This window comes from Oncorhynchus kisutch, linkage group LG21 (genome assembly GCF_002021735.2).
Source record: "Oncorhynchus kisutch isolate 150728-3 linkage group LG21, Okis_V2, whole genome shotgun sequence".
NCBI classification, from domain to species: domain Eukaryota; kingdom Metazoa; phylum Chordata; class Actinopteri; order Salmoniformes; family Salmonidae; genus Oncorhynchus; species Oncorhynchus kisutch.
Window position 1 is genome coordinate 38,438,839 of NC_034194.2, and position 25,000 is coordinate 38,463,838.

At 43.3% G+C, this 25,000-nt stretch overlaps 1 protein-coding gene across 3 annotated transcripts in view; it reads left to right on the forward strand.

Moving 5' to 3' along the window:
• Positions 1-25,000, forward strand: part of LOC109880797 (ryanodine receptor 3) — a 284,327-nt gene that overhangs the window by 63,306 nt on the left and 196,021 nt on the right. For all 3 annotated transcript variants that reach the window (XM_031800945.1, XM_031800946.1, XM_031800947.1), the window contains 7 exons: positions 1,572-1,650; positions 3,206-3,318; positions 7,302-7,401; positions 9,159-9,252; positions 13,337-13,411; positions 15,797-15,953; positions 17,384-17,551. In XM_031800945.1, coding sequence (XP_031656805.1) covers positions 1,572-1,650; positions 3,206-3,318; positions 7,302-7,401; positions 9,159-9,252; positions 13,337-13,411; positions 15,797-15,953; positions 17,384-17,551 — 786 coding nt within the window. The remainder of the gene's footprint in view (positions 1-1,571; positions 1,651-3,205; positions 3,319-7,301; positions 7,402-9,158; positions 9,253-13,336; positions 13,412-15,796; positions 15,954-17,383; positions 17,552-25,000) is intronic.

A 25,000-nucleotide genomic window follows, 5' to 3' on the forward strand; every position in this document is an offset into this window, starting at 1 on the left:
CCGATGAGCTCCAGTGACCGATGAGCTCCAGTGACGATGAGCTCCAGTGACTGATGAGCTCCAGTGACCGAGGAGCTCCAGTGACCGAGGAGCTCCAGTGACTGAGGAGCTCCAGTGACCGATGAGCTCCAGTGACTGAGGAGCTCCAGTGACCGAGGAGCTCCAGTGACCGAGGAGCTCCAGTGACTGATGAGCTCCAGTGACTGAGGAGCTCCAGTGACCGATGAGCTCCAGTGACCGAGGAGCTCCAGTGACTGATGAGCTCCAGTGACCGATGAGCTCCAGTGACCGATGAGCTCCAGTGACCGATGAGCTCCAGTGACCGATGAGCTCCAGTGACCGAGGAGCTCCAGTGACCGAGGAGCTCCAGTGACTGAGGAGCTCCAGTGACCGATGAGCTCCAGTGACTGAGGAGCTCCAGTGACCGAGGAGCTCCAGTGACCGAGGAGCTCCAGTGACTGATGAGCTCCAGTGACTGAGGAGCTCCAGTGACCGATGAGCTCCAGTGACCGAGGAGCTCCAGTGACTGATGAGCTCCAGTGACTGAGGATCTCCAGTGACTGAGGAGCTCCAGTGACCGAGGAGCTCCAGTGACCGAGGAGCTCCAGTGACAGAGGAGCTCCAGTGACCGAGGAGCTCCAGTGACCGAGGAGCTCCAGTGACTGATGAGCTCCACAGACTGAGGAGCTCCAGTGACCGATGAGCTCCAGTGACTGAGAAGCTCCAGTGACTGATGAGCTCCAGTGACCGATGAGCTCCAGTGACCGAGGAGCTCCAGTGACCGAGGAGCTCCAGTGACAGAGGAGCTCCAGTGACCGAGGAGCTCCAGTGACCGAGGAGCTCCAGTGACTGATGAGCTCCACAGACTGAGGAGCTCCAGTGACCGATGAGCTCCAGTGACTGAGAAGCTCCAGTGACTGATGAGCTCCAGTGACCGATGAGCTCCAGTGACCGATGAGCTCCAGTGACTGATGAGCTCCAGTGACCGAGGAGCTCCAGTGACCGAGGAGCTCCAGTGACTGAGGAGCTCCAGTGACCGAGGAGCTCCAGTGACCGAGGAGCTCCAGTGACCGAGGAGCTCCAGTGACTGATGAGCTCCAGTGACTGAGGAGCTCCAGTGACTGATGAGCTCCAGTGACTGATGAGCTCCAGTGACCGAGGAGCTCCAGTGACTGATGAGCTCCAGTGACTGAGGAGCTCCAGTGACCGAGGAGCTCCAGTGACCGAGGAGCTCCAGTGACTGATGAGCTCCAGTGACTGATGACCAACATCTGTGAAAGCTTTAGCAGTACCAGAGCTGTATTATCAGTGGATAGGTGTTGAATGAAAAGGTCACCAGACCAGACTGTATTACCTAAACATTAGAATGCAGAAGCTCTAAAGATAGCACGCCCAATGGCTTGAGATTTGCACACAATTTGAAATAATTTAACAGTTTATATTATGAAATAATTTATATATATACTGTAAATGCAAATGATAGAAATGAATCATGAAAGTTGTAAATACATTTAATCAATTGTTTTCTTTCCTACCTTCTCGCAATTTCATACTGTGTGGCTTCTCAACAGTACCTGACCTGCTTGAAGACATCGAGGTCGTTGACAGACAAACTGTCATTTGACGTGGGATTACAAGAAGATTCAATAGGTAAGATTTATTACACACAGCCTTGCTCCCTGTATCTACATCTAATGGTGTTAGGTACCATTTATATTACACACAGCCTTGCTCTAATGGTATAGATCTTTTTCTGAATAGTCATTTTAGGTCGTCCTCCCTTGAGATTAAATCATTTATTTAAAGGAGAGGGAGAAAAAACTCTGTGGGTCCGGAGACCCTGAGCTCTGACGTCATGTATAGTTACTGTACAGCCCCTGAGCTCTGACGTCATGTATAGTTACTGTACAGCCCCTGAGCTCTGACGTCATGTATAGTTACTGTACAGCCCCTGAGCTCTGACGTCATGTATAGTTACTGTACAGCCCCTGAGCTCTGACGTCATGTATAGTTACTGTACAGCCCCTGAGCTCTGACGTCATGTATAGTTACTGTACAGCCCCTGAGCTCTGACGTCATGTATAGTTACTGCACACCCCCTGAGCTCTGACGTCATGTATAGTTACTGTACAGCCCCTGAGCTCTGACGTCATGTATAGTTACTGTACAGCCCCTGAGCTCTGACGTCATGTATAGTTACTGAACAGACACTGAGCTCTGACGTCATGTATAGCATGTTACTGAACAGCCACTGAGCTCTGACGTCATGTATAGCATGTTACTGAACAGCCACTGAGCTCTGACGTCATGTATAGCATGTTACTGTACAGCCACTGTGTTCCAATTTAAGACCTCATCAGTGTCCAAATCTGAGTATACGGGTGCAGGTGTAAAGGTCTGTGATTTTCAAGCTGTATACATACGGGTGCAGGTGTAAAGATCTGTGATTTTCAAGCTGTATACATACGGGTGCAGGTGTAAAGATCTGTGATTTTCAAGGGCTACCTGTGACTCTACGAGACGTGCAGACTGGTTTCCATATTAATAGCTGACCTTGCTATTTAAATGTGCTGTGGCCCCCATAATAGAGGCACTATATCAACGTGAGGACGTTAAGAGCAGACAAAATGGTTGCCTTGAGTCTGTCTGTTGCCTGGCTTTGAAACTGTTGAACTTTGATATTCGAAGACTTCAAAATGTACTGATCAACAGTCCTGCAGCAAATAATTATATACTAACAACACTGTATGTATAAGTGGACTATGGACCGCCAATTAAATGCAAGAAATTTACATACCAGTGAAATATTTGAAGAAGTATGCATTTGTATTTCAATGGGAGACTTCTATTTTTATATTTTTCATATCCTTATGAAGTTACAAATGATTTGTTACCATAGTTACCATAGTCTTATTGTAATCTTAGATCCCGAGAACCACATTGTGAGTGCACTGACTAACAACTATGTTAACAGTCTGTCACAAGAGACTATGATAGTCTGTCACAAGAGACTATGATAGTCTGTCACAAGAGACTATGATAGTCTGTCACAAGAGACTGTGATAGTCTGTCACAAGAGACTATGACAGTCTCATCTAAGGCCTGTCGTCTGTCACAACAGACTATGATAGTCTCATCCAAGGCCTGTCGTCTGTCACAACAGACTATGATAGTCTCATCCAAGGCCTGTCGTCTGTCTCTCCAGGAGAGGCATGTTGGTGGACCATCCACCCTGCATCCAAGCAGAGGTCAGAGGGAGAGAAGGTCCGTATCGGAGACGACCTCATCCTGGTCAGCGTGTCCACAGAGAGGTACCTGGTGAGTATCTATCAATCAAACAGTAAACCAATCAATCAACCAATCAATCCGTCCACAGAGAGTTACCTGTGAGACCCAAATTGAACACTATTTGCGGCCCTATTGTCACCTTTCAGTAGGTGTGAAGGTAGGTGTGAAGGTAGGTGTGAAGGTAGGTGTGAAGGTAGGTGTGAAGGTAGGTGTGAAGGTAGGTGTGAAGATAGGCGTGAAGGTAGGTGTGAAGGTAGGTGTGAAGGTAGGTGTGAAGGTAGGTGTGAAGGTAGGTGTGAAGGTAATTATGTGGTTTTAAGTTCCTCTAACTACTCACAGCCTCTCATATGGCCAGAGGCAGTTTCGCAACACATAAAGGGATAAAACAGCAATGAGAACCACATCGATCCTAAAAACTCTCATAAATACCGTCTAGTCTAGCTACCCGGCTGTTTCTGTATTCAACAGTGTTTTATCGCTGCCTTCCCCAGACAACAAGTTGGCTAAAGCCTGAACAGATTGTCACGCTGGCAATATACTCTCACCTCCTTACAGACAATATCAACATGCTATTGCTCGTACTTTGGTTCAGACGGTTTGTTTTGAGTTAGACAGAGAACATTAAATCTGTTGTTCAGTTCACAGACTGTGGATCATTGCTCATTTCTCCATCTCCTATATATTTTTTTCCTTTCAGTTTTTCACTTGTTGGTCTGTATTTCTGCTGGGTTGATTTATTTCCATGCCAAGTCGTTTTAATATCTGAATATCTGTAGCGCCGGGCCTACCTCCCTGTTAGAGACCACTGGGGAAAGATTGAAAGTCCAAGTGGGGGGGAAATTATGTGTGTTTTGGACGAATTATGTGCCTCACTGACCCAGGTCTTAGATCAGTTTGGGTTGTCTTGCCAGAGCAAGCTAAGAGACTAGGATTCAGCAGAGACAGCACAAACAGATCTGAGACCTGGCTAGGTAATGACAAGACAGGACAAACAGATCTGAGACCTGGCTAGGTAATGACAAGACAGGACAAACAGATCTGAGACCTGGCTAGGTAATGACAAGACAGGACAAACAGATCTGAGACCTGGCTAGGTAATGACAAGACAGGACAAACAGATCTGAGACCTGGCTAGGTAATGACAAGACAGCACAAACAGACATGAGAGCTGGCTAGGTAATGACAAGACAGGACAAACAGATCTGAGACCTGGCTAGGTAATGACAAGACAGGACAAACAGATCTGAGACCTGGCTAGGTAATGACAAGACAGGACAAACAGATCTGAGACCTGGCTAGGTAATGACAAGACAGGACAAACAGATCTGAGACCTGGCTAGGTAATGACAAGACAGGACAAACAGATCCCACATCACATCAATCCACTTGAAATAGTCCTGTAAAAACAGTTGTCAAGTCTTGAACCCCTCAGCCCAGGACAACCAGTGGCATTTATCTGGCTGATGAGCTGACAACGATTACCAAACCTTCCAAAACAAAGTCATCACGTACAGAGAGATGACACCTGGAGAAGAGCCCCCTAAGTAAGCTGGTCCTGGGGCTCTGTTCACAAACACAAAGATAACCCACAGAGCCCCAGGACAGCAACACAATTAGACGCAACCAAATCACGAGAAAAAAGAGATAATTACTTGACACATTGGAAAGAATTCACAAAAAAACTGAGCAAACTAGAAAGCTATTTGGCCCTAAACAGAGAGTACGCAGTGGCAGAATACCTGACCACTGTACTGACACAAAATTAAGGAAAGCTTTGACTATGTACACACTCAGTGAGCATAGCCTTGCTATTGAGAGAGGCTGCCGTAAGTAGACCTGGCTCTCAAGAGAAGAGCTGCACTTCCTAACGTCCTGCCAAATGTATGACCATATTAGAGACCAATATTTCCCTCAGATTACACAGAGCCACAAAGAATTCGAAAATAATTCAATTTTGATAAAGTCCCATATCCACTGGGTGAAATTCCACAGTGTTCCATCACAGCAGCAAGATGTGTGACAAGTTGCCACAAGAAAAAGGCAACCAGTGAAGAACAAACACCATTGTAAATATATCCATATTTATGTTTATTTATTTTCCCTTTTGTACTTGAACTCTTTGCACATCGTTACAACACTGTAATATGACATTTTAAATGTCTTTATTCTTTTGGAACTTGTGTGAATGATATATTTGCTGTTCACTTTTTATTGTTTATTTCACTTTTGTTTATCCATTTCACTTGCTTTGGCAATGTAAACATACGTTTCCCATGTCAATAAAGCCCCTTGAATTGAATTGAATTGAGAGAGTTAGAGAGAGAGAGAGAGAGAGAGAGTGAGAGTGAGAGAGAGAGAGTGAGAGAGTGAGGGAGAGAGATGCAAAGCAGGAAACAGAGAGCGGTAGAGTGTGCTGGAAGCATTTGGAGAGGAGAATGTGTAATTATAACATAGCTACACTCAGCGGTGCATGACTTTCAACTCTACCAAAGGAAAACATTCATCTGATTCATCACCCTACTGACAAACAATCGACTGTTCCTCAACCATGGAATGAATATCACACAGGGGTTATTTCCCGAGTGATGAAGAACTGTTGGTTTTCTGATATCATTGATATGACCCATCCCAGTATACTCTCTTTTGCCTATGCCTAATTTCATTCTGAACATCTTTGAAGGTTGTTGTTAGAGCTGTTGTCACTATGCTGGAGTCCCAGAGCCTGTCTGTGTGAAGCTGTTTGTTGTGGATTAAACTGGTGTTGGCAGTCTCATTGTGATCAGTAGGCCATGGAATCCCTTTGAGCTCGACAATCTCTTCTCCCCAGCAAAGACAAGCCTGGCTTGAGATCTTAATCTGGAGCCGCAGCCGATGTGGATCCTTAGAGAGGGGCGAATGGTCTTTGTGGCAGTAATGCACTGTAAAGGCTTTAGGCAGTGTCCAAACACTGTCAGGGTTGAGACAAAGTCATAAAATGCCAACTACCTCCACGGGCCCAGTGGAGTCAAAAACATGATTTCCCTGTGTTTTATATACACTGAGTGCACAAAACATTAGGAACACCTGCTCTTTCCATGAAATGGACTCACAGAGTGAATCCAGGTGAAAGATTTGATCCCTTATTGATGTCACCTGTTATATCCCCTTCAATCAGTGTAGATGAAGGGGAGGAGACAGGTTCAAATGGGCAGGACAAAATATTTAAATGCCTTTGAACGGGGTATGGTAGTAGGTGCCAGCCGTACCAGTCTGAGTGTGTCAAGAACTGTAACGCTGCTGGATTTTTCACGCTCAACAGTTTCCCGTATGTATCAGTAATGGTCTACCACCTATAGGACACCCAGCTAACTGGACACAACTGTGGGAAGTTGTGAAACGCTTTCAATACCTTGTAAAGTCCATGCCCTGACAAATTGAGTCTGTTCTGAGGGCAAAAGGGGTTGCAACTCAATATTAGGAAGGTGTTCCTAATGTTTTGTACAATCAGTGTATAGTTCCACACTATGAAGTTGACATAATGCTGTGAAATTGTGAAAATGATGATAATGCCCTTTAAGTGTTAGAGCTGTTTGAAAAGACCAGCTGAAATTTCAGCCTGTTTTAAGTGGGATGGATTTTTGGCCTGCCTGATGACATCACCAGATGGTAAATTAGTTAATGGACCAATAGGAAAGAGACTTCTAAACCTCTCTGCCAATAACAGCTAGTTTACAGTTTTCCCATCCCCACTCAGGCCACACCCAGGCAGTCCTAGCTAAATTCTTCCTTGAGAAATTGCTCTTTGCTAAGAAGCTATTCTATTCTTTATTTTAATTGGAAACAACCCCAGTGAGCTACTTAATTGTCACCCAGAAATGATTTGATATTGAGATAAAAATGGCTACATTGGACCTTTAAATCTCTCCTTTACCAGCCCCCATATCCTCTCTCTCTCTCTCTCTCTCACTCACACACACACCTACACACACACACAATCCACTGCTTCTAACCCCATGCTGTTTCCTTTCTTCCAGCACCTGTCCATCTCTAGCGGTAGTTTCCAGGTGGATGCCTCCTTTATGCAGACTCTGTGGAACGTCCAGCCTACCTGCTCAGGAAGCAACGTGGCTGTAGGCAAGTACACCACGACTCAATTATACAATTATAATTTCAGGTTAATCCTTCATGATGAACTAGGACATATTTAGTTGTTTCAGGAATGTGATGTACTTTACACTGCTTTGTGACATATACCCCTGTGAAAACAACCCATACACCCCTGGGGAAAACAACCCATACACCCCTGGGAAACCAACCCATACACCCCTGGGAAACCAACCCATACACCCCTGTGAAACCAACCCATACACCCCTGGGAAACAAACACATACACCCTCTGGAAAGCAACCCACACACCCTTTGGAAACCAACCCATACACCCTTTGGAAAGCAACCCATACACCCTTGGGGAAAACAACCCATACACCCCTGGGAAACCAACCCATACACCCCTGGGCAACAAACCCATACACCCTTGGGGAAAACAACCCATACACCAATGGGAAACCAACCCATACACCCCTGTGAAACCAACCCATACACCCCTGTGAAACCAACCTATACACCCCAGTGAAACCAACCATACACCCCTGGGAAACCAACCCATACACCCCTGGGAAACCAACCCATACACCCCTGGGAAACCAACCCATACAGCCCTGGGAAACCAACCCATACACCCTTGGGAAACCAACCCATACACCCCTGATAAACCAGCCCATACACCCCTGGGAAACCAGCCCATACAACCCTGGGCAACCAACCCATACACCCCTGGGCAACCAACCCATACACACCTGGGAAACCAACCCATACACCCTTGGGGAAAACAACCTATACACCCCTGTGCAACCAACCCATACACCCTTGGGGAAACCAACCCATACACCCCTGGGCAACCAACCCATACACCCCTGGGCAACGAACCCATACACCCTTGGAGAAAACAACCCATACACCCCTGGGCAACCAACATATACACCCCAGGGCAACCAACCCATACACCCCTGGGCAACCAACCCATAAATCCTGTGCCACCAACCCATAAACCCTGTGCAACCAACCCATACACCCCTGGGAAACCAACCCATACACCCCTGGGCAACCAACCCATAAATCCTGTGCAACCAACCCATACACCCCTGGGCAACCAACCCATACACCCCTGGGCAACCAACCTATACAACCCTGGGAAACCAACCCATACACCCTTGGAAAACCAACACATACAGCCCTGGGCAACCAACCCATACAGCCCTGGGAAACCAACCCATACACCCCTGGGAAACCAACCCATACACCCCTGGGCAACCAACCCATACACCCCTGGGCAACCATCCCATATACCCTTGGGGAAAACAACCCATACACCCCTGTGAAACCAACCCATACACCCCTGGGCAACCAACCTATACACCCCTGGGAAACCAACCCATACACCCTTGGAAAACCAACCCATACACCCCTGGGCAACCAACCCATACACCCCTGGGCAACCAACCCATACACCCCTGGGCAACCAACCCATACACCCTTGGAAAACCAACCCAAACACCCCTGGGCAACCAACCCATACACCCCTGGGCAACCAACCCATACACCCCTGGGCAACCAACCCATACACCCCTGGGCTACCAACCCATACACCCCTGGGCTACCAACCCATACACCCCTGGGCAACCAACCCATACACCCCTGGGCAACCAGCGGGTGTAAGTCTATTAATAAGTCAGTCGATGATCAGATCATCACTGAGGCTAGTATGGTGTGAACATTTCACCATAACTTCAAAAGATCCCTATTGACCTTAGAATCTTGTGTTTATCCAATAGGATTCCTGTGTGGTGGTCACGTGATGCATCTTTGTCACGGGCATGATGAGAGTCTGACCATACCTGGGTCAGAGGCCAGCGAGATGGAGCAGAGGTACGTACACTAGGCTTCCTGTCTGCCATTTTAACAGTATGTTAGAATATGTCCTGAAGACCAGAGGTAGGCGGCTCTTAACCCTACTATTAAGGGCCATTTTAACAGTATGTTAGAATAGGTAGGCGGCTCTTAACCCTACTATTAAGGGCCATTTTAACAGTATGTTAGAATAGGTAGGCGGCTCTTAACCCTACTATTAAGGGCCATTTTAACAGTATGTTAGAATAGGTAGGCGGCTCTTAACCCTACTATTAAGGGCCATTTTAACAGTATGTTAGAATAGGTAGGCGGCTCTTAACCCTACTATTAAGGGCCATTTTAACAGTATGTTAGAATAGGTAGGCGGCTCTTAACCCTACTATTAAGGGCCATTTTAACAGTATGTTAGAATAGGTAGGCGGCTCTTAACCCTACTATTAAGGGTCATTTTAACAGTATGTTAGAATAGGTAGGCGGCTCTTAACCCTACTATTAAGGGCCAATTTAACAGTATGTTAGAATAGGTAGGCGGCTCTTAACCCTACTATTAAGGGCCATTTTAACAGTATGTTAGAATAGGTAGGTGGCTCTGAACCCTACTATTAAGGGCCATTTTAACAGTATGTTAGAATAGGTAGGTGGCTCTGAACCCTACTATTAAGGGCCATTTTAACAGGCACTTACAGTTATGTTTTATGATTTACGAGAGCTTTAAATGAACTGGCATGACATTTTATCACCATACTGTTGAATCGTTTAGAGAAATGGGATACATAGCCGTCCCTGGTGCTCAATGAATCTTGATCATCATCATCCACCTTTTTATAAATATCTCTGAGTGTACATTGGTGTCCATATTTCTCTATTGAGTCTTGTGTCAAAATTAAGCGATGTGCTTTTTTAGTGCATATTTTAATTTAATTTGCTGTACATTTGATGAAAGTACAGACTAAGAGCTTCATAATGGTATATCATACATTATAAATTGGGTGATTAAAACCTTGAAGGCCGTGGTATATCAGACTGTATAAAACCTTGAAGGCCGTGGTATATCAGACTGTATAAAACCTTGAAGGCCGTGGTATATCAGACTGTATACCACAGGTATGACAAAACATGTATTTTTACTGCTCTAATTACGTTGGTAACCAGTTTATAACAGCAATAAGGCACCTCGGGGGTTTGTGGTATATGGCCAATATACCACGGCTAAGGGCTGTATCCAGGCATTCTGTAGTCTGTTGTGAGTAAGAACAGCCCTTAGCCGTGGTATATTGACTATATACAGTACCACACCTCCTTTAAATGTAGTTGACAAGCAGGAGAAAATGCCCTTAGAAAGATTTTGAGATTTTCACGCTTCCTCCAGAACTCTCCTTTCACACTTCCTCCAGAACTCTCCTTTCACACTTCCTCCAGAACTCTCCTTTCACACTTCCTCCAGAACTCTCCTTTGTTTACACCCTATTCAGCATCCTTCACACCCTCTTAAGCCTTAGCCCCACCCACCCATAACCCATGTGAGTCAGCATGGTATTGTCCTCCAGAAAGTTGTCTCTCTACTTAATTAAACCCAGCAAAATTCAGGGCAGCAATGTTTGTTGCGAACCGTAGCAACACTGTTGCAGTTCTCCCTAGCTATATCTTTCCAAAAATCCACAGTAGCAAAGATGATCTCTATACTGATCAAAAAAGAGCCCGTTCTGTTATTAACATAAGCCTGTGACATGACAGAGCCATGTGCTTTCTCAACGCTCTAACCACTAGTCTACCTGCTGGTTACTGGTCCAACACTCTAACCACTAGACTACCTGCCACCCCTCCACCCTAACCACTAGACTACCTGCCACCCCTCCACTCTAACCACTAGACTACCTGCCACCCCTCCACTCTAACCACTAGACTACCTGCCACCCCTCCACTCTAACCACTAGACTACCTGCCACCCCTCCACTCTAACCACTAGACTACCTGCCACCCCTCCACCCTAACCACTAGACTACCTGCCACCCCTCCACTCTAACCACTAGACTACCTGCCACCCCTCCACTCTAACCACTAGACTACCTGCCACCCCTCCACTCTAACCACTAGACTACCTGCCACCCCTCCACTCTAACCACTAGACTACCTGCCACCCCTCCACCCTAACCACTAGACTACCTGCCACCCCTCCACTCTAACCACTAGACTACCTGCCACCCCTCCACTCTAACCACTAGACTACCTGCCACCCCTCCACTCTAACCACTAGACTACCTGCTGTGTTTGTGGTTGCTGCATGACGGGAGGTAGAAACAGAGATGCACATTTTCCTTTACTGTGAGAACTATTCCTCACCAAGAAATTACTACATTTATTCAAAATGGTATCTTATTAATAAACCCAGAGGAAAAACGATAAACTGTCGATGGGCTCAACTAGGCTGATAATTCTACGTTTTTATTCATATTTACGGATCCCATACACGTTTTTAATTAAGCCACATGAAAGTTCATATATTCAAGAAAAAAAATCTAAACATTACTAATAAATATATGCATACAGTAGCACTCAAAAGTTTGGACACACCTACTAATTCAAGGGTTTTTCTTTATTTTTACTATTTTCTACATTGTAGAATAATAGTGAAGACATCAAAACTATGAAATAACACATATGGAATCATGTAGTAACCAAAAAAGTGTTTAAACAAATCTAAATATATTTTAGATTCTTCAAAGTAGCCACCCTCTACCTTGATGGCAGCTTTGCACACTCTTGGCATTCTCTCAACCAGCTTCAATCCACTGTCTCAAACAACATCCGGTGAAATTGCAGAGCGTGAAACTCAACAAAACATAAATTCTCATTATAAACATAAATGGTACAAGTGTTATACATCAGCGTAAAGATACACTTCTTGTTAATCCAACCGCTGTGTCAGATTTCAAAAAGGTGTTACGTCGAATGCATACAATGCGATTATCTGAGGACAGCGCCCAGCTAACAAAACATTACATGCAGTTACCAGCCAAGTAGAGATGTCACAAAAGTCAGAAATAGCAGAAAACGCAGAAAACATCTCTGGAAATTTCCACTGTCCACTCATTGAAAGTGGTTGTTTCTCCCTCATTTTTAAAGAAAAAGCCTGAAACAATGCCTAAAGACTGGCCACATGTAGTGGAAGCCACTGGGTCATAAGTCTTTGTTTGGTGGATAGGCTTTCAGTGGAAAAACAGCCTTTCAAAATAATAGCATTTCCTGGATGGATTTTCCTCAGTTTTTTGCCTGCCATATCAGTTATGTTATACTCACAGACATAATTTTAACAGTTTTGGAAACTATAGAGTGTTTTCTATCCAATACTACCATGCATATGCATATCCTAGCCTTTGGGCCTGAGTAACAGGCAGTTTACATAGGGCACCTTATCCAAATTACTCAATACTGCCCCCGTTCCCAGAAAGGTTTTAACAAGGCACACCTGTTCATTGAAATGCATTCCAGGTGACTACCTCAAGAAGCTGGTTGAGAGAATGCTAAGAGTGTGCAAAGCTGTTATCAAGGCAAAGGTGGCTACTTTGAGGAATCTAAAACCTAAAATATAATTTGATTTATATAACACTTTTGTGGTTACTACATGATTCCATATGTGTTATTTCATAGTTTTGATGTCTTCACTGTTATTCTACAATGTAGAAATAGTAAAAATAAAGAAAAACCCAAACTTCTGACTGGTACTGTATATATATACATTTTTGGGGGCCATAATGGGGGTGCAGGGTAGCCTAGCGGTTAAGAGGTTGCTGGTTTAAATCCCTGAGCCAACTAGGTGAAGTGTCTGCCGATGTGCCCTCAAGCACTTAACCCTAATTGGTCCTGTAAGTTACTCTGGATAAGAGTGTCTGCTAAAATACAAAATGTTTAAATATAAGTCAAATGCCTCAGATCCTGTAACTGGTCACATTTAGTTTTAGTTTTAAAATGCACGAGGAGGAGAGTATTTTTTTTATTGCAAAGTCACTGTGTTTAATAGAGACAAATGTCCTGGTTTAAATTGAACTTTGTCTGTTTTAAAGGATCCAGACCTGACTCCTCTCCTCCCTCTCTTTGTCCACAGGATTGTGAACTATGAGATGGGTAAAGGAGCATCCAGGGCCCGCTCTCTCTGGAGGCTGGAGCCCCTCAGGATCGGGTGAGCTGATACACACGCAGCCACACACACAAACACCGATATCTAACCCTACCTCACGCTCTCTAATTTCTCCATCTCCCTGCCAGATGCTCACTCACCTAGACGCCAATATGCTTTCAGATACTTTTTAGGGTAGTGACATTTCCACTATAACCCCATCAGGTACTATAACCACTATAACCCCATCAGGTACTATAACCACTATAACCCCCATCGGGTACTATAACCCCATCAGGTACTATAACCACTATAACCCCCATCGGGTACTATAACCCCATCAGGTACTATAACCACTATAACCCCATCAGGTACTATAACCCCATCAGGTACAATAACCCCATCAGGTACTATAACCACTATAACCCCCATCGGGTACTATAACCCCATCAGGTACTATAACCACTATAATCCAATCAGGTACTATAACCACTATAACCCAATCAGGTACTATAACCCCATCAGGTACAATAACCCCATCAGGTACTATAACCCCATCAGGTACAATAACCCCATCAGGTACTATAGCCCCATCAGGTATTATAACCACTATAATCCCATCAGGTACTATAACCACTATAACCCCATCAGGTACTATAACCCCATCAGGTACTATAACCACTATAACCCCATCAGGTACTATAACCCCATCAGGTACTATAACCCCATCAGGTACTATAACCACTATAACCCCATTAGGTACTATAACCCCATCAGGTACTATAGCCCCTATCAGGTACTATAACCCCATCAGGTACTATAACCCCACCAGGTACTATAACCCCACCAGGTACTATAACCACTATAACCCCATTAGGTACTATAACCACTGTAACCCCACCAGGTACTATAACCACTATAACCCCATCAAGTACTATAACCCCATCAGGTACTATAACCACTATAACCCCATCAGGTAATATAACCACTATAACCCCATCAGGTAATATAACCACTATAACCCCATCAGGTACTATAACCACTATAACCCCATCAGGTACTATAACCACTATAACCCCATCAGGTATTATAACCCTATCAGGTACTATAACCCCATCAGGTACTATAACCACTATAACCCCATCAGGTACTATAACCCCATCAGGTATAATAACCACTATAACCCCATCAGGTACTATAACCCCATCAGGTACTATAACCCCATCAGGTACTATAGCCCCATCAGGTACTATAACCCCATCATGTACTATAACCCCACCAGGTACTATAACCACTATAACCCCATTAGGTACTATAACCACTGTAACCCCACCAGGTACTATAACCCCATCAGGTACTATAACCACTATAACCCCATCAGGTACTATAACCCCATCAGGTACTATAACCCCATCAGGTACTATAACCACTATAACCCCATCAGGTACTATAACCACTATAACCCCACCAGGTACTATAACCCCATCAGGTACTATAACCCCATCAGGTACTATAACCATTATAACCCCATCAGGTAATATAACCACTATAACCCCATCAGGTACTATAACCACTATAACCCCATCAGGTACTACAACCCCATCAGGTACTATAACCACTATAACCCCATCAGGTATTATAACCCTATCAGGTATTATAACCCCATCAGGTACTATAACCCCATCAGGTACTATAGCCCCATCAGGTACTATAACCCCATCAGGTACTATAACCACTATAACCCCATTAGGTACTATAACCACTATAACCCCATCAGGTACTATACCCCCATCAGGTACTATAACCACTATAACCCCATTAGGTACTATAACCCCTATAACCCCAGCAGGTATTATAACCCCATCAGGTATTATAACCCCATCAGGTACTATAACCCCATCAGGTACTATAACCACTATAACCCCATCAGGTACTATAACCCCATTAGGTACTATAACCCCATCAGGGTCCTATAACCACTATAACCCCATCAGGTACTATAACCACTATAACCCCATTAGGTTCTATAACCCCATCAGATATTATAACTGCTATAACCCCATCCTGGTTCCATCTTCCATCAGCGTTCCACAGCCCACACACATCCTGGTCCCATCTACCATCAGCCTTCTTGTCTCTGGGCTTAGGTGACAGGTTCTCCAACAGCCATGCCAAACAGTCTGACTTTCCGTTTGTACTGAGATATTTTGAAACAATGGATGTGCTTCATTGTGAAAGGATGCTGAAATGCCCGAGGCAGCGGCTGTATATCTCTTTGTTGCAAAAGACAGCGTACATCAATGTCTCTAGATTGAAATAGACATTGCTATGTCAGACACATTTTGACTCCGTTGTTCCCCTATCTGCCATTGGAAAAGATTTATAGGGACCACTGTAGAATGTAGATTAACATCTGTTTGGGTTCATCCCCTCTTTGTGATTGGTCAGTTGGAGCGGTAGCCACATTCGCTATGGGCAGGCGTTCCGTCTGCGTCACCTGTCTACCGGTCACTACCTGGCGCTGACCGAAGAACATGGTCTGGTCTTACAGGAGAGAGAGAAGTCTGATATCAAGTCCACCTCTTTCTGCTTCAGGGCTACCAAGGTTTGTTCCCGACAAAATACCAACACTCTTAAGTCTTTTAATCATTCTTTGTCTTTCAAAGTAAACTTTGTTTTACATTTACTCACAGAAAGGTGGATGGTGGGTAAAACTAGGGCTGTGACGATACCAGTATTACATTTTTTTTTTTCCATAGCAAAAAATAACAAACCACGAAGCCTGCTGTATGTAAAATAAGGTGTACTATAGCTTGGGAAAATGCATAACTGTGACTCTGGATGACAACATAATGATGTTTGATTCCAACATTAGGGCTGTTAAATCCATCCCGGCTGTAGGTAAAACCATGGTATTTTCTAGAGAAAGACTGTACCGTGCCTGAAAAAGGTCAGAGCAGACACACCTATATTTTTTAAGAGCACGTTAGATTTATCCTTTAACTTTTAAAAGGTCATCCTTGTACCCTATACACAACAATCAACAACATTCTAGTCCATAAAGCTGAAATGTCAGGGAACGGTCCAAGCCAAGTCACACAGTCCATTAACAACCCAACCAATCAACACAACCAAGGTGTATGGGGAACCAATAGAATTAGAATGCATTTTAATTATACGGCGGAACCTTCATTGCATTCTACAACCATAGTGCATGGACAGGAAGGACATGAAGAACCAAACAGAAGGACACTGTCTGTCTGTCTGTCTGCTCCAGATTCAATGCTATTCTGCTCTATGTGGTAGTAATGATTGCGTGCACACGCACATGCACACAGTATCTGTTTAATTCTCTCACTCCCCTTTCCTGTCTCTGTCTCTGTGTCTCTGTGTCTCTCTCTCTCTCTCTCTCTCTCTCTCTCTCTCTCTGTGTCTCTGTGTCTCTGTGTGTCTCTCTCTCTCTCTCTCTCTCTCTCTCTGTGTCTCTGTGTCTCTGTGTCTCTCTCTCTCTCTCTCTCTCTCTCTCTCTCTCTCTCTCTCTCTCTCTCCCTCCCCCCCATGCCCACCCTTTCAGTATTAAGTGTTATACATGGACTTTAGTTGGTTCCCCTTTACCTGCTGTCATCAGCGGCCAGCATCCATATCTGACGAGGTGTTAATGTATTCTGTGTGTGTGCGTGACGAGGTGTTAATGTGTTCTGTGTGTGTGTGTGTGTGCGTGACGAGGTGTTAATGTGTTCTGTGTGTGTGTGTGTGCGTGCCATTTGTGGTTCTGACCCCCAAGAATGCTGTTACTGTTTCCCTGTGGCGAGTAATGAATAGGCTCTCTAGTATACCTCTCTGATTAGTGTGTAATCTTCATTTGTTTTCTGTGTGTGTGTGTGTGTGTGTGTGTGTGTGTGTGTGTGTGTGTGTGTGTGTGTGTGTGTGTGTGTGTGTGTGTGTGTGTGTGTGTGTGTGTGTGTGTGTGTGTGTGTGTGTGTGTGTGCGTGCGTGCGTGCGTGCGCGCGTGTGCGCGCGTGCTCCCTCCCACAGGAAAAGATAGAGTCGGGTACAAAGAATCGAGACATAGAAGGTATGGGAGTAGCAGAGATCAAGTATGGGGACTCAGCCTGCTTCGTGATGCACGTGGCTACAGGTCTGTGGCTGTCCTATCAGGCGCCTGACGCTAAAGCCTCCCGCATAGGACCCCTGAAGAGAAGGGTGGGTTATTATACATGTTCACTGTACTGATGGTGTGGAAGAAGTGTGTAAAAGTCACAACCTTGTTCTTTGAATAATTATAATGTAATAATATTAATGTATTTTCCACGAATAATTGGAAGTGGCGATCAGCAGTTGAAACAATAACTAAGCGTCCTGTTTTGGTAAACAGCTGATGGACGGGTCTGGAGAAATGTAACCACTCTCAAATTCATAGGCAGAGCTATGGATGCAAGGACTGACCATGAATGATATAGTTTTAAACATGTTTTGAGGCTACATAGTATTTATTTAACATCGGAGTAAAATAAGCTTATATTTTAGGTTCTGATGAGGTACGCCATAAGCCCATGAGGTATTCATGGGTTATATTGTGGGTAAATGGGTACATTGATTCTTGAAGTTTAATCATACACTTGTTAACTTGAAAATGAGATGTACTGTAGGTCTATGGCCAATGAAATCACTGCACTGTATACTACTGTGAGTATGCCTCTCTATGGAAGACCACTTTATGCAGCTCACCCTGCACTATCAGCTCCAATGTAAATAACATGAGCAAGTCTACTTCTGATAAGCTTCCCAGTAAAGCATTAAAAACAATCAAGCAACCCAGAAAAGTGCTAAAAATAGCCCATATTAACATATGTAGCCTAAGAAACAAGGTTCATGAAGTCAATAACTTGCTTGTAACAGATGACATTCATATTCTGACTGTCTCTGAAACTCACTTAGATAATACCTTTGATACAGTGGTAGCAGTACATGGTAATAACATCTACAGGAAAGACAGAAATGCCAAAGGTGGAGGTGTTGTTGTTCATATTCAGAACCACATCCCTGTAAAGCTTAGACAGGATCTCATGTTAAATACTGTTGAAGTAATATGGCTACAGGTTCCTCTGCCTCACCTAAAGCCCATTCTGGTGGGAAGTTGCTATAGACCAAGTGCTAACAGTCCGTATCTGGATAATATGTGTGAAATGCTTGATAATGTATGTGATATCAACAGAGAAGTATGTTTTCTGTGTGATTTCAATATTGACTGGCTATCATCAAGCTGCCCACTCAGGAAAAAACTTCAAACTGTAACCAGTGCCTGCAACCTGGATCAGGTTGTCGGTCAGCCGACCAGGGTAGTTACAAACAGCCTAGGAATTAAATCATCAGTATGTATTGATCACATTTTTACTAACTCTGCAGATATTTGCTTTAAAGCAGAATGCAAATCCATAGGATGTAGTGATCACAATATAATAGTCATATATAGGAAAACCAAAGTTCCAAAGGCTGGGCCTAATATAGTGTATAAGAGGTCAGGCTGGTCCTAATATAGTGTATAAGAGGTTTTGTAGTGATTCTTATGTTGACGATGTAAATCACAATTGCTGCTTTGTGGTGTGTAATGAGCAACCAGACGCTGCACTTGATTTATGAAAGTACTTATTCCAGTTACTAATAAGCACACACCCATTAAGGAAATTACTGTAAAAACTGTTAAATCTCCTTGGATTGATGAGGAATTGAAAAATGGTATGGTTTAGAGGGATGAGGCAGAAGGTATGGCAATTAATCTGGCAGGCCAACTGATTAGCAAACGTACTAAAAATTAAGAAATCATGTGACTAAACTAAATTTAAAAAAAATTATAAACTACACTATGAATCAAAGATAAATTATATAAAGAATGATAGTAAAAGCTTTGGGGCACCTTAAATGAAATTCTTGTGTAAAAAAGCCAACTTGGCTCCTTCATTCATTGAATCAGATGGCTCATTCATCACAAAGCCCACTGATATTGCAAACAACTTGGCAATATAAGCAAACTTAGGGATGACATGCCAGCAGCAAATGCTGACACTACACAGCCAAGTATATCGGACCAAATTCTGTGTAACGAACTTCTTCTTCGTCTGATGATGAGTAGGAAGGATCGGACCAAAATGCAGCGTTGTAAGTGTCCATGATAATTTATTATATCAGAACACAAAAAATACAAAATAACAAAGTGAAGGAAAGCTAATGAAAATCAAAACAGTTCTGTATGGTGAAAACACAGAAAACAACTACCCACAACCCATAGTGGGAAAACAGGCTGCCTAAGTATGGTTCTCAATCAGAGACAACGATTGACAGCTGCCTCTGATAGGGAGCCATACCAGACCAAACATATAGAACTATAACACACAGAACAAAACATAGAATGCCCACCCCAACTCACGCCCTGAACAAACTAAAATAGAGACATAAAAAAGGAACTAAGGACGTGACATTCTGAAAGACAAGAATTGTACTTGTGAATTCCGTAAAGTCAGTGTGGAAGAGGTGAAAAAATTATTGTTGTCTATCAACAATGACAAGCCACCAGGATCTGACAATCTAGATGGAAAATTACTGAGAATAATAGCAGACGATATTGCCACTCCTATTTGCCACATCTTCAATTTAAGCCTAATAGAGAGTGTGTGCCCTCAGGCCTGGGGGGAGGCTAAAGTAATTAAACTACCCAAGAATAGTAAAGCCCCCTTTACTGGCTCAAATAGCCGACCAATCAGCTTGTTACCAAGCCTTAGTAAACTTCTGGAAAAAATGATGTTTGACCAAATACAATGCTATTTTACAGTAAACAAATTGACAACAGAATTTCAGTATGCTTATAGGGAAGGACACTCAACAAGCACAGCACTTACACAACTGACTGATGATTGGCTGAGAGAAATTGATGATACAATGATTGTGGGGGCTGTCTTGTTAGACTTCAGTGCAGTTTTTGACATTATTGATCATAGTCTGCTGCTGGAAAAACGTATGTGCTATGGCTTTAGACCCCCTGCTATGCTGTGGATAAAGAGTTACTTGTCTAACAGAACACAGAGGGTGTTCTTTAGCGGCATCATGTCAAATATAATGCAGTTAGAAGCAGGAATTCCCCAGGGCAGCTGTTTAGGCCCCTTGCTTTTTTCCATTTTTACTATCGACATGCCACTGACTTTCAGTAAAGCCAGAGTTTCTATGTATGTGGATGACTCAACACTATACATGTCAGCTACTACAGCGACTGAAATGACTGCAACACTTAACACAGAGCTGCAGTTAGTTTCAGAGTGGGCGGCAAGGAATAAGTCAGCACTAAATATTTCTAAAACTAAAAGTATTGTATTTGGAACGAAACACTCACTAAACCCTGAACCTCAACAAAATCTTGTAATAAATCATGTGGAAATTGAGCAAGTTGAGGGGACTAAACTGCCTGGAGTAACACTAGATTGTAAACTGTCATAATCAAAACATATGGATGCAGTAGTAGCTAAGATGGAGAGAAGTCTGTCTGTAATAAAGCGATGCTCTGCCTTTTAAAACAACACTATCAACAAGGCAGGTCCTACAAGCCCTAGTTTTGTCGCACCTTGACTACTGTTCAGTCGTGTGGTCAGGTTCCACAAAAAAAAGGACTTAGGACAATTGCAATTGTCTCAGAACAGGGCAGCATGGCTGGGCCTTGGATGTACACAGAGAGCTAATGGTAATAATATGGATGTCAATCTCTCATGGCTCAAAGTGGAGGAGAGATTGACTTCATCACTACTTGTACTGAGGTATTGCCATGTTGAATGCACCAAGCTGTCTGTTTGAACTACTGGCACACAGCCCGGACACCCATGCATACCAATACCACTCCAATACCTTGACTTTGTTGTCCTAAAGCCATAACTTTGGAAGTATGCTTGGGGTCTTTGTCCATTTGGAAGACCCATTTGCGACCAAGCTTTAACTTCCTGACTGATGTCTTGAGATGTTTCTTCAATATATCCACATAATTTTCCTTCCTCATGTTGTCATCTATTTTGTGAAGTGCACCAGTCCCTTCTGCAGCAAAGCACCCCCACAACATGATGCTGCCACCCCCATGCTTCACGGTTGGGATGGTGTTCTTCGGCTTGCAAGCCTCCCCCTTTTTCCTCCAAACATAACAATGGTCATTATGACCTAACGGTTTTATTTTTGTTTCATCAGACCAGAGGATATTTCTCCAAAAGTATGATCTTTGTCCCCATGTGCAGTTGCAATCCGTAGTCCGGCTTTTTTATGGCGGTTTTGGAGCAGTGACTTCTTCCTTGCTGAGTGGCCTTACAGGTTATGTTTTACTGTGGATATAGATACTTTTGTACCTGTGTGTCTGCATCTTCACAAGGTCCTTTGCTGTTGTTCTGGGATTGGTATGCACTTTTCGCACCAAAGTACGTTCATCTCTAGGAGACAGAATGCATCTCCTTCCTGAGCGGTATGATGGATGTGTGTTCCCATGGTGTTTATACTTGGGTACTATTGTTTACAGGTGAACATGGTACCTTCAGGTACCTTCAGGCGTTGGGAAGGGAGAGGGAGATAGAGAGAAGAGCTGGTGGGAAGGGAGAGAGAGATAGGTAGAGAGGAGAGCTGGTGGGAAGGGAGAGATCGAGAGAGAAGGGCCGCTGGGGAGGGAAAAAGCGGGATAGAGAGAAGAGCTGGTGGGAAGGGAGAGATCGAGAGAGAGGGGCCGCTGGGGAGGGAAAGAGAGGGATAGAGAGAAGAGCTGGTGGGAAGGGAGAGAGAGATAGGTAGAGAGGAGAGCTGGTGGGAAAGGAGAGAGAGATAGGTAGAGAGGAGAGCTGGTGGGAAGGGAGAGATCGAGAGAGAAGGGTCGCTGGGGAGAGAAAGAGAGGGATAGAGAGAAGAGCTGATGGGAAGGGAGAGATAGAGAGAGAAGGGCCGCTGGGGAGGGAAAGAGAGGGATAGAGAGAAGAGCTGGTGGGAAGTGAGAGAGAAGAGCTGGTTGCATTAGTCCCCTCGTTTGGTGATTGGCATTTAGGTTGTGACAACCAAAAGGCCGCAGACGGACCTACAGAATGTTTTCGGAGGTTAGTTTACCTATTCTATTATTCCACTTCTACTGCTATTCCCCATACCTATTCTATTATTCCACTTCTACTGCTATTCCCCATACCTATTCTATTATTCCACTTATACTGCTATTCCCCATACCTATTCTATTATTCCACTTCTACTGCTATTCCCCATACACATTATATTATTCAACTTCTACTGCTATTCCCCATACCTATTCTATTATTCCACTTCTACTGCTATTCCCCATACCTATTCTATTATTCCACTTCTACTGCTATTCCCCATACCTATTCTATTATTCCACTTCTACTGCTATTCCCCATACTTATTCTATTATTCCACTTCTACTGCTATTCCCCATACCTATTCTATTATTCCACTTCTACTGCTATTCCCCATACTTATTCTATTATTCCACTTCTACTGCTATTCCCCATACCTATTCTATTATTCCACTTCTACTGCTATTCCCCATACTTGTTCTATTATTCCACTTCTACTGCTATTCCCCACACCTATTCTATTATTCCACTTCTACTGCTATTCCCCATACTTATTCTATTATTCCACTTCTACTGCTATTCCCCATACTTATTCTATTATTCCACTTCTACTGCTATTCCCCATACCTATTCTATTATTCCACTTCTACTGCTATTCCCCATACGTATTCTATTATTCCACTTCTACTGCTATTCCCCATACGTATTCTATTATTCCACTTCTACTGCTATTCCCCATACCTATTCTATTATTCCACTTCTACTGCTATTCCCCATACCTATTCTATTATTCCACTTCTACTGCTATTCCCCATACTTATTCTATTATTCCACTTCTACTGCTATTCCCCATACTTATTCTATTATTCCACTTCTACTGCTATTCCCCATACCTATTCTATTATTCCACTTCTACTGCTATTCCCCATACCTATTATATTATTCCACTTCTACTGCTATTCCCCATACTTATTCTATTATTCCACTTCTACTGCTATTCCCCATACCTATTCTATTATTCCACTTCTACTGCTATTCCCCATACGTATTCTATTATTCCACTTCTACTGCTATTCCCCATACGTATTCTATTATTCCACTTCTACTGCTATTCCCCATACCTATTATATTATTCCACTTCTACTGCTATTCCCCATACCTATTCTATTATTCCACTTCTACTGCTATTCCCCATACCTATTCTATTATTCCACTTCTACTGCTATTCCCCATACTTATTCTATTATTCCACTTCTACTGCTATTCCCCATACCTATTATATTATTCCACTTCTACTGCTATTCCCCATACGTATTCTATTATTCCACTTCTACTGCTATTCCCCATACCTATTATATTATTCCACTTCTACTGCTATTCCCCATACTTATTCTATTATTCCACTTCTACTGCTATTCCCCATACCTATTCTATTATTCCACTTCTACTGCTATTCCCCATACGTATTCTATTATTCCACTTCTACTGCTATTCCCCATACGTATTCTATTATTCCACTTCTACTGCTATTCCCCATACCTATTATATTATTCCACTTCTACTGCTATTCCCCATACCTATTCTATTATTCCACTTCTACTGCTATTCCCCATACTTATTCTATTATTCCACTTCTACTGCTATTCCCCATACTTATTCTATTATTCCACTTCTACTGCTATTCCCCATACCTATTCTATTATTCCACTTCTACTGCTATTCCCCATACTTATTCTATTATTCCACTTCTACTGCTATTCCCCATACCTATTCTATTATTCCACTTCTACTGCTATTCCCCATACCTATTCTATTATTCCACTTCTACTGCTATTCCCCATACGTATTCTATTATTCCACTTCTACTGCTATTCCCCATACCTATTCTATTATTCCACTTCTTACCAGTTCTGCCAGTATCATCACATATTTGAAATCTGATATACCTACTTGTGTCTTTAAAAATGAATTATATGAGGCTTTGTAACTCTGAGAACAGAGATCAATCCCTGCTTCTGACCTTCCCACTGTTTCTAGCATTTCCCTGTCTCCCTATCTCATTTAATTATTGAATAAAGTGTCAAACCACCTAAAAAAATATGTCCCCTTAAAAATATTAGCATAATTAACATTTCATCCCCCAAAAATCTCAAAGTAACAAAGTTGTTGAATTTTGAATGTACATTTAAATTTTTACCTTTATTAAACCAGGCAAGTCAGTTAAGAACAAATTCTTATTTTCAATGACGGCCTAGGAACAGTGGGTTAACTGCCTGTTCAGGGGCAGAATGACAGATTTGTACCTTGTCAGCTCGGGGATTCGAACTTGCAACCTTTTGGTTACTAGTCCAACGCTCTAACCACTAGGCTACCTGCCGCCTCTACACTCTAACCACTAGGCTACCTGCCGCCTCTACGCTCTAACCACTAGGCTACCCTGCCGCCCCATTTAATGTTCAAAGCATCCTGAGTACACCTAATTTTCCAACCTGGCCATAGGCCTAAGCCAATTACAAAAAAATATTGCAGGAAAATCTTCCTGAGGGAGGACCCCTAGTCC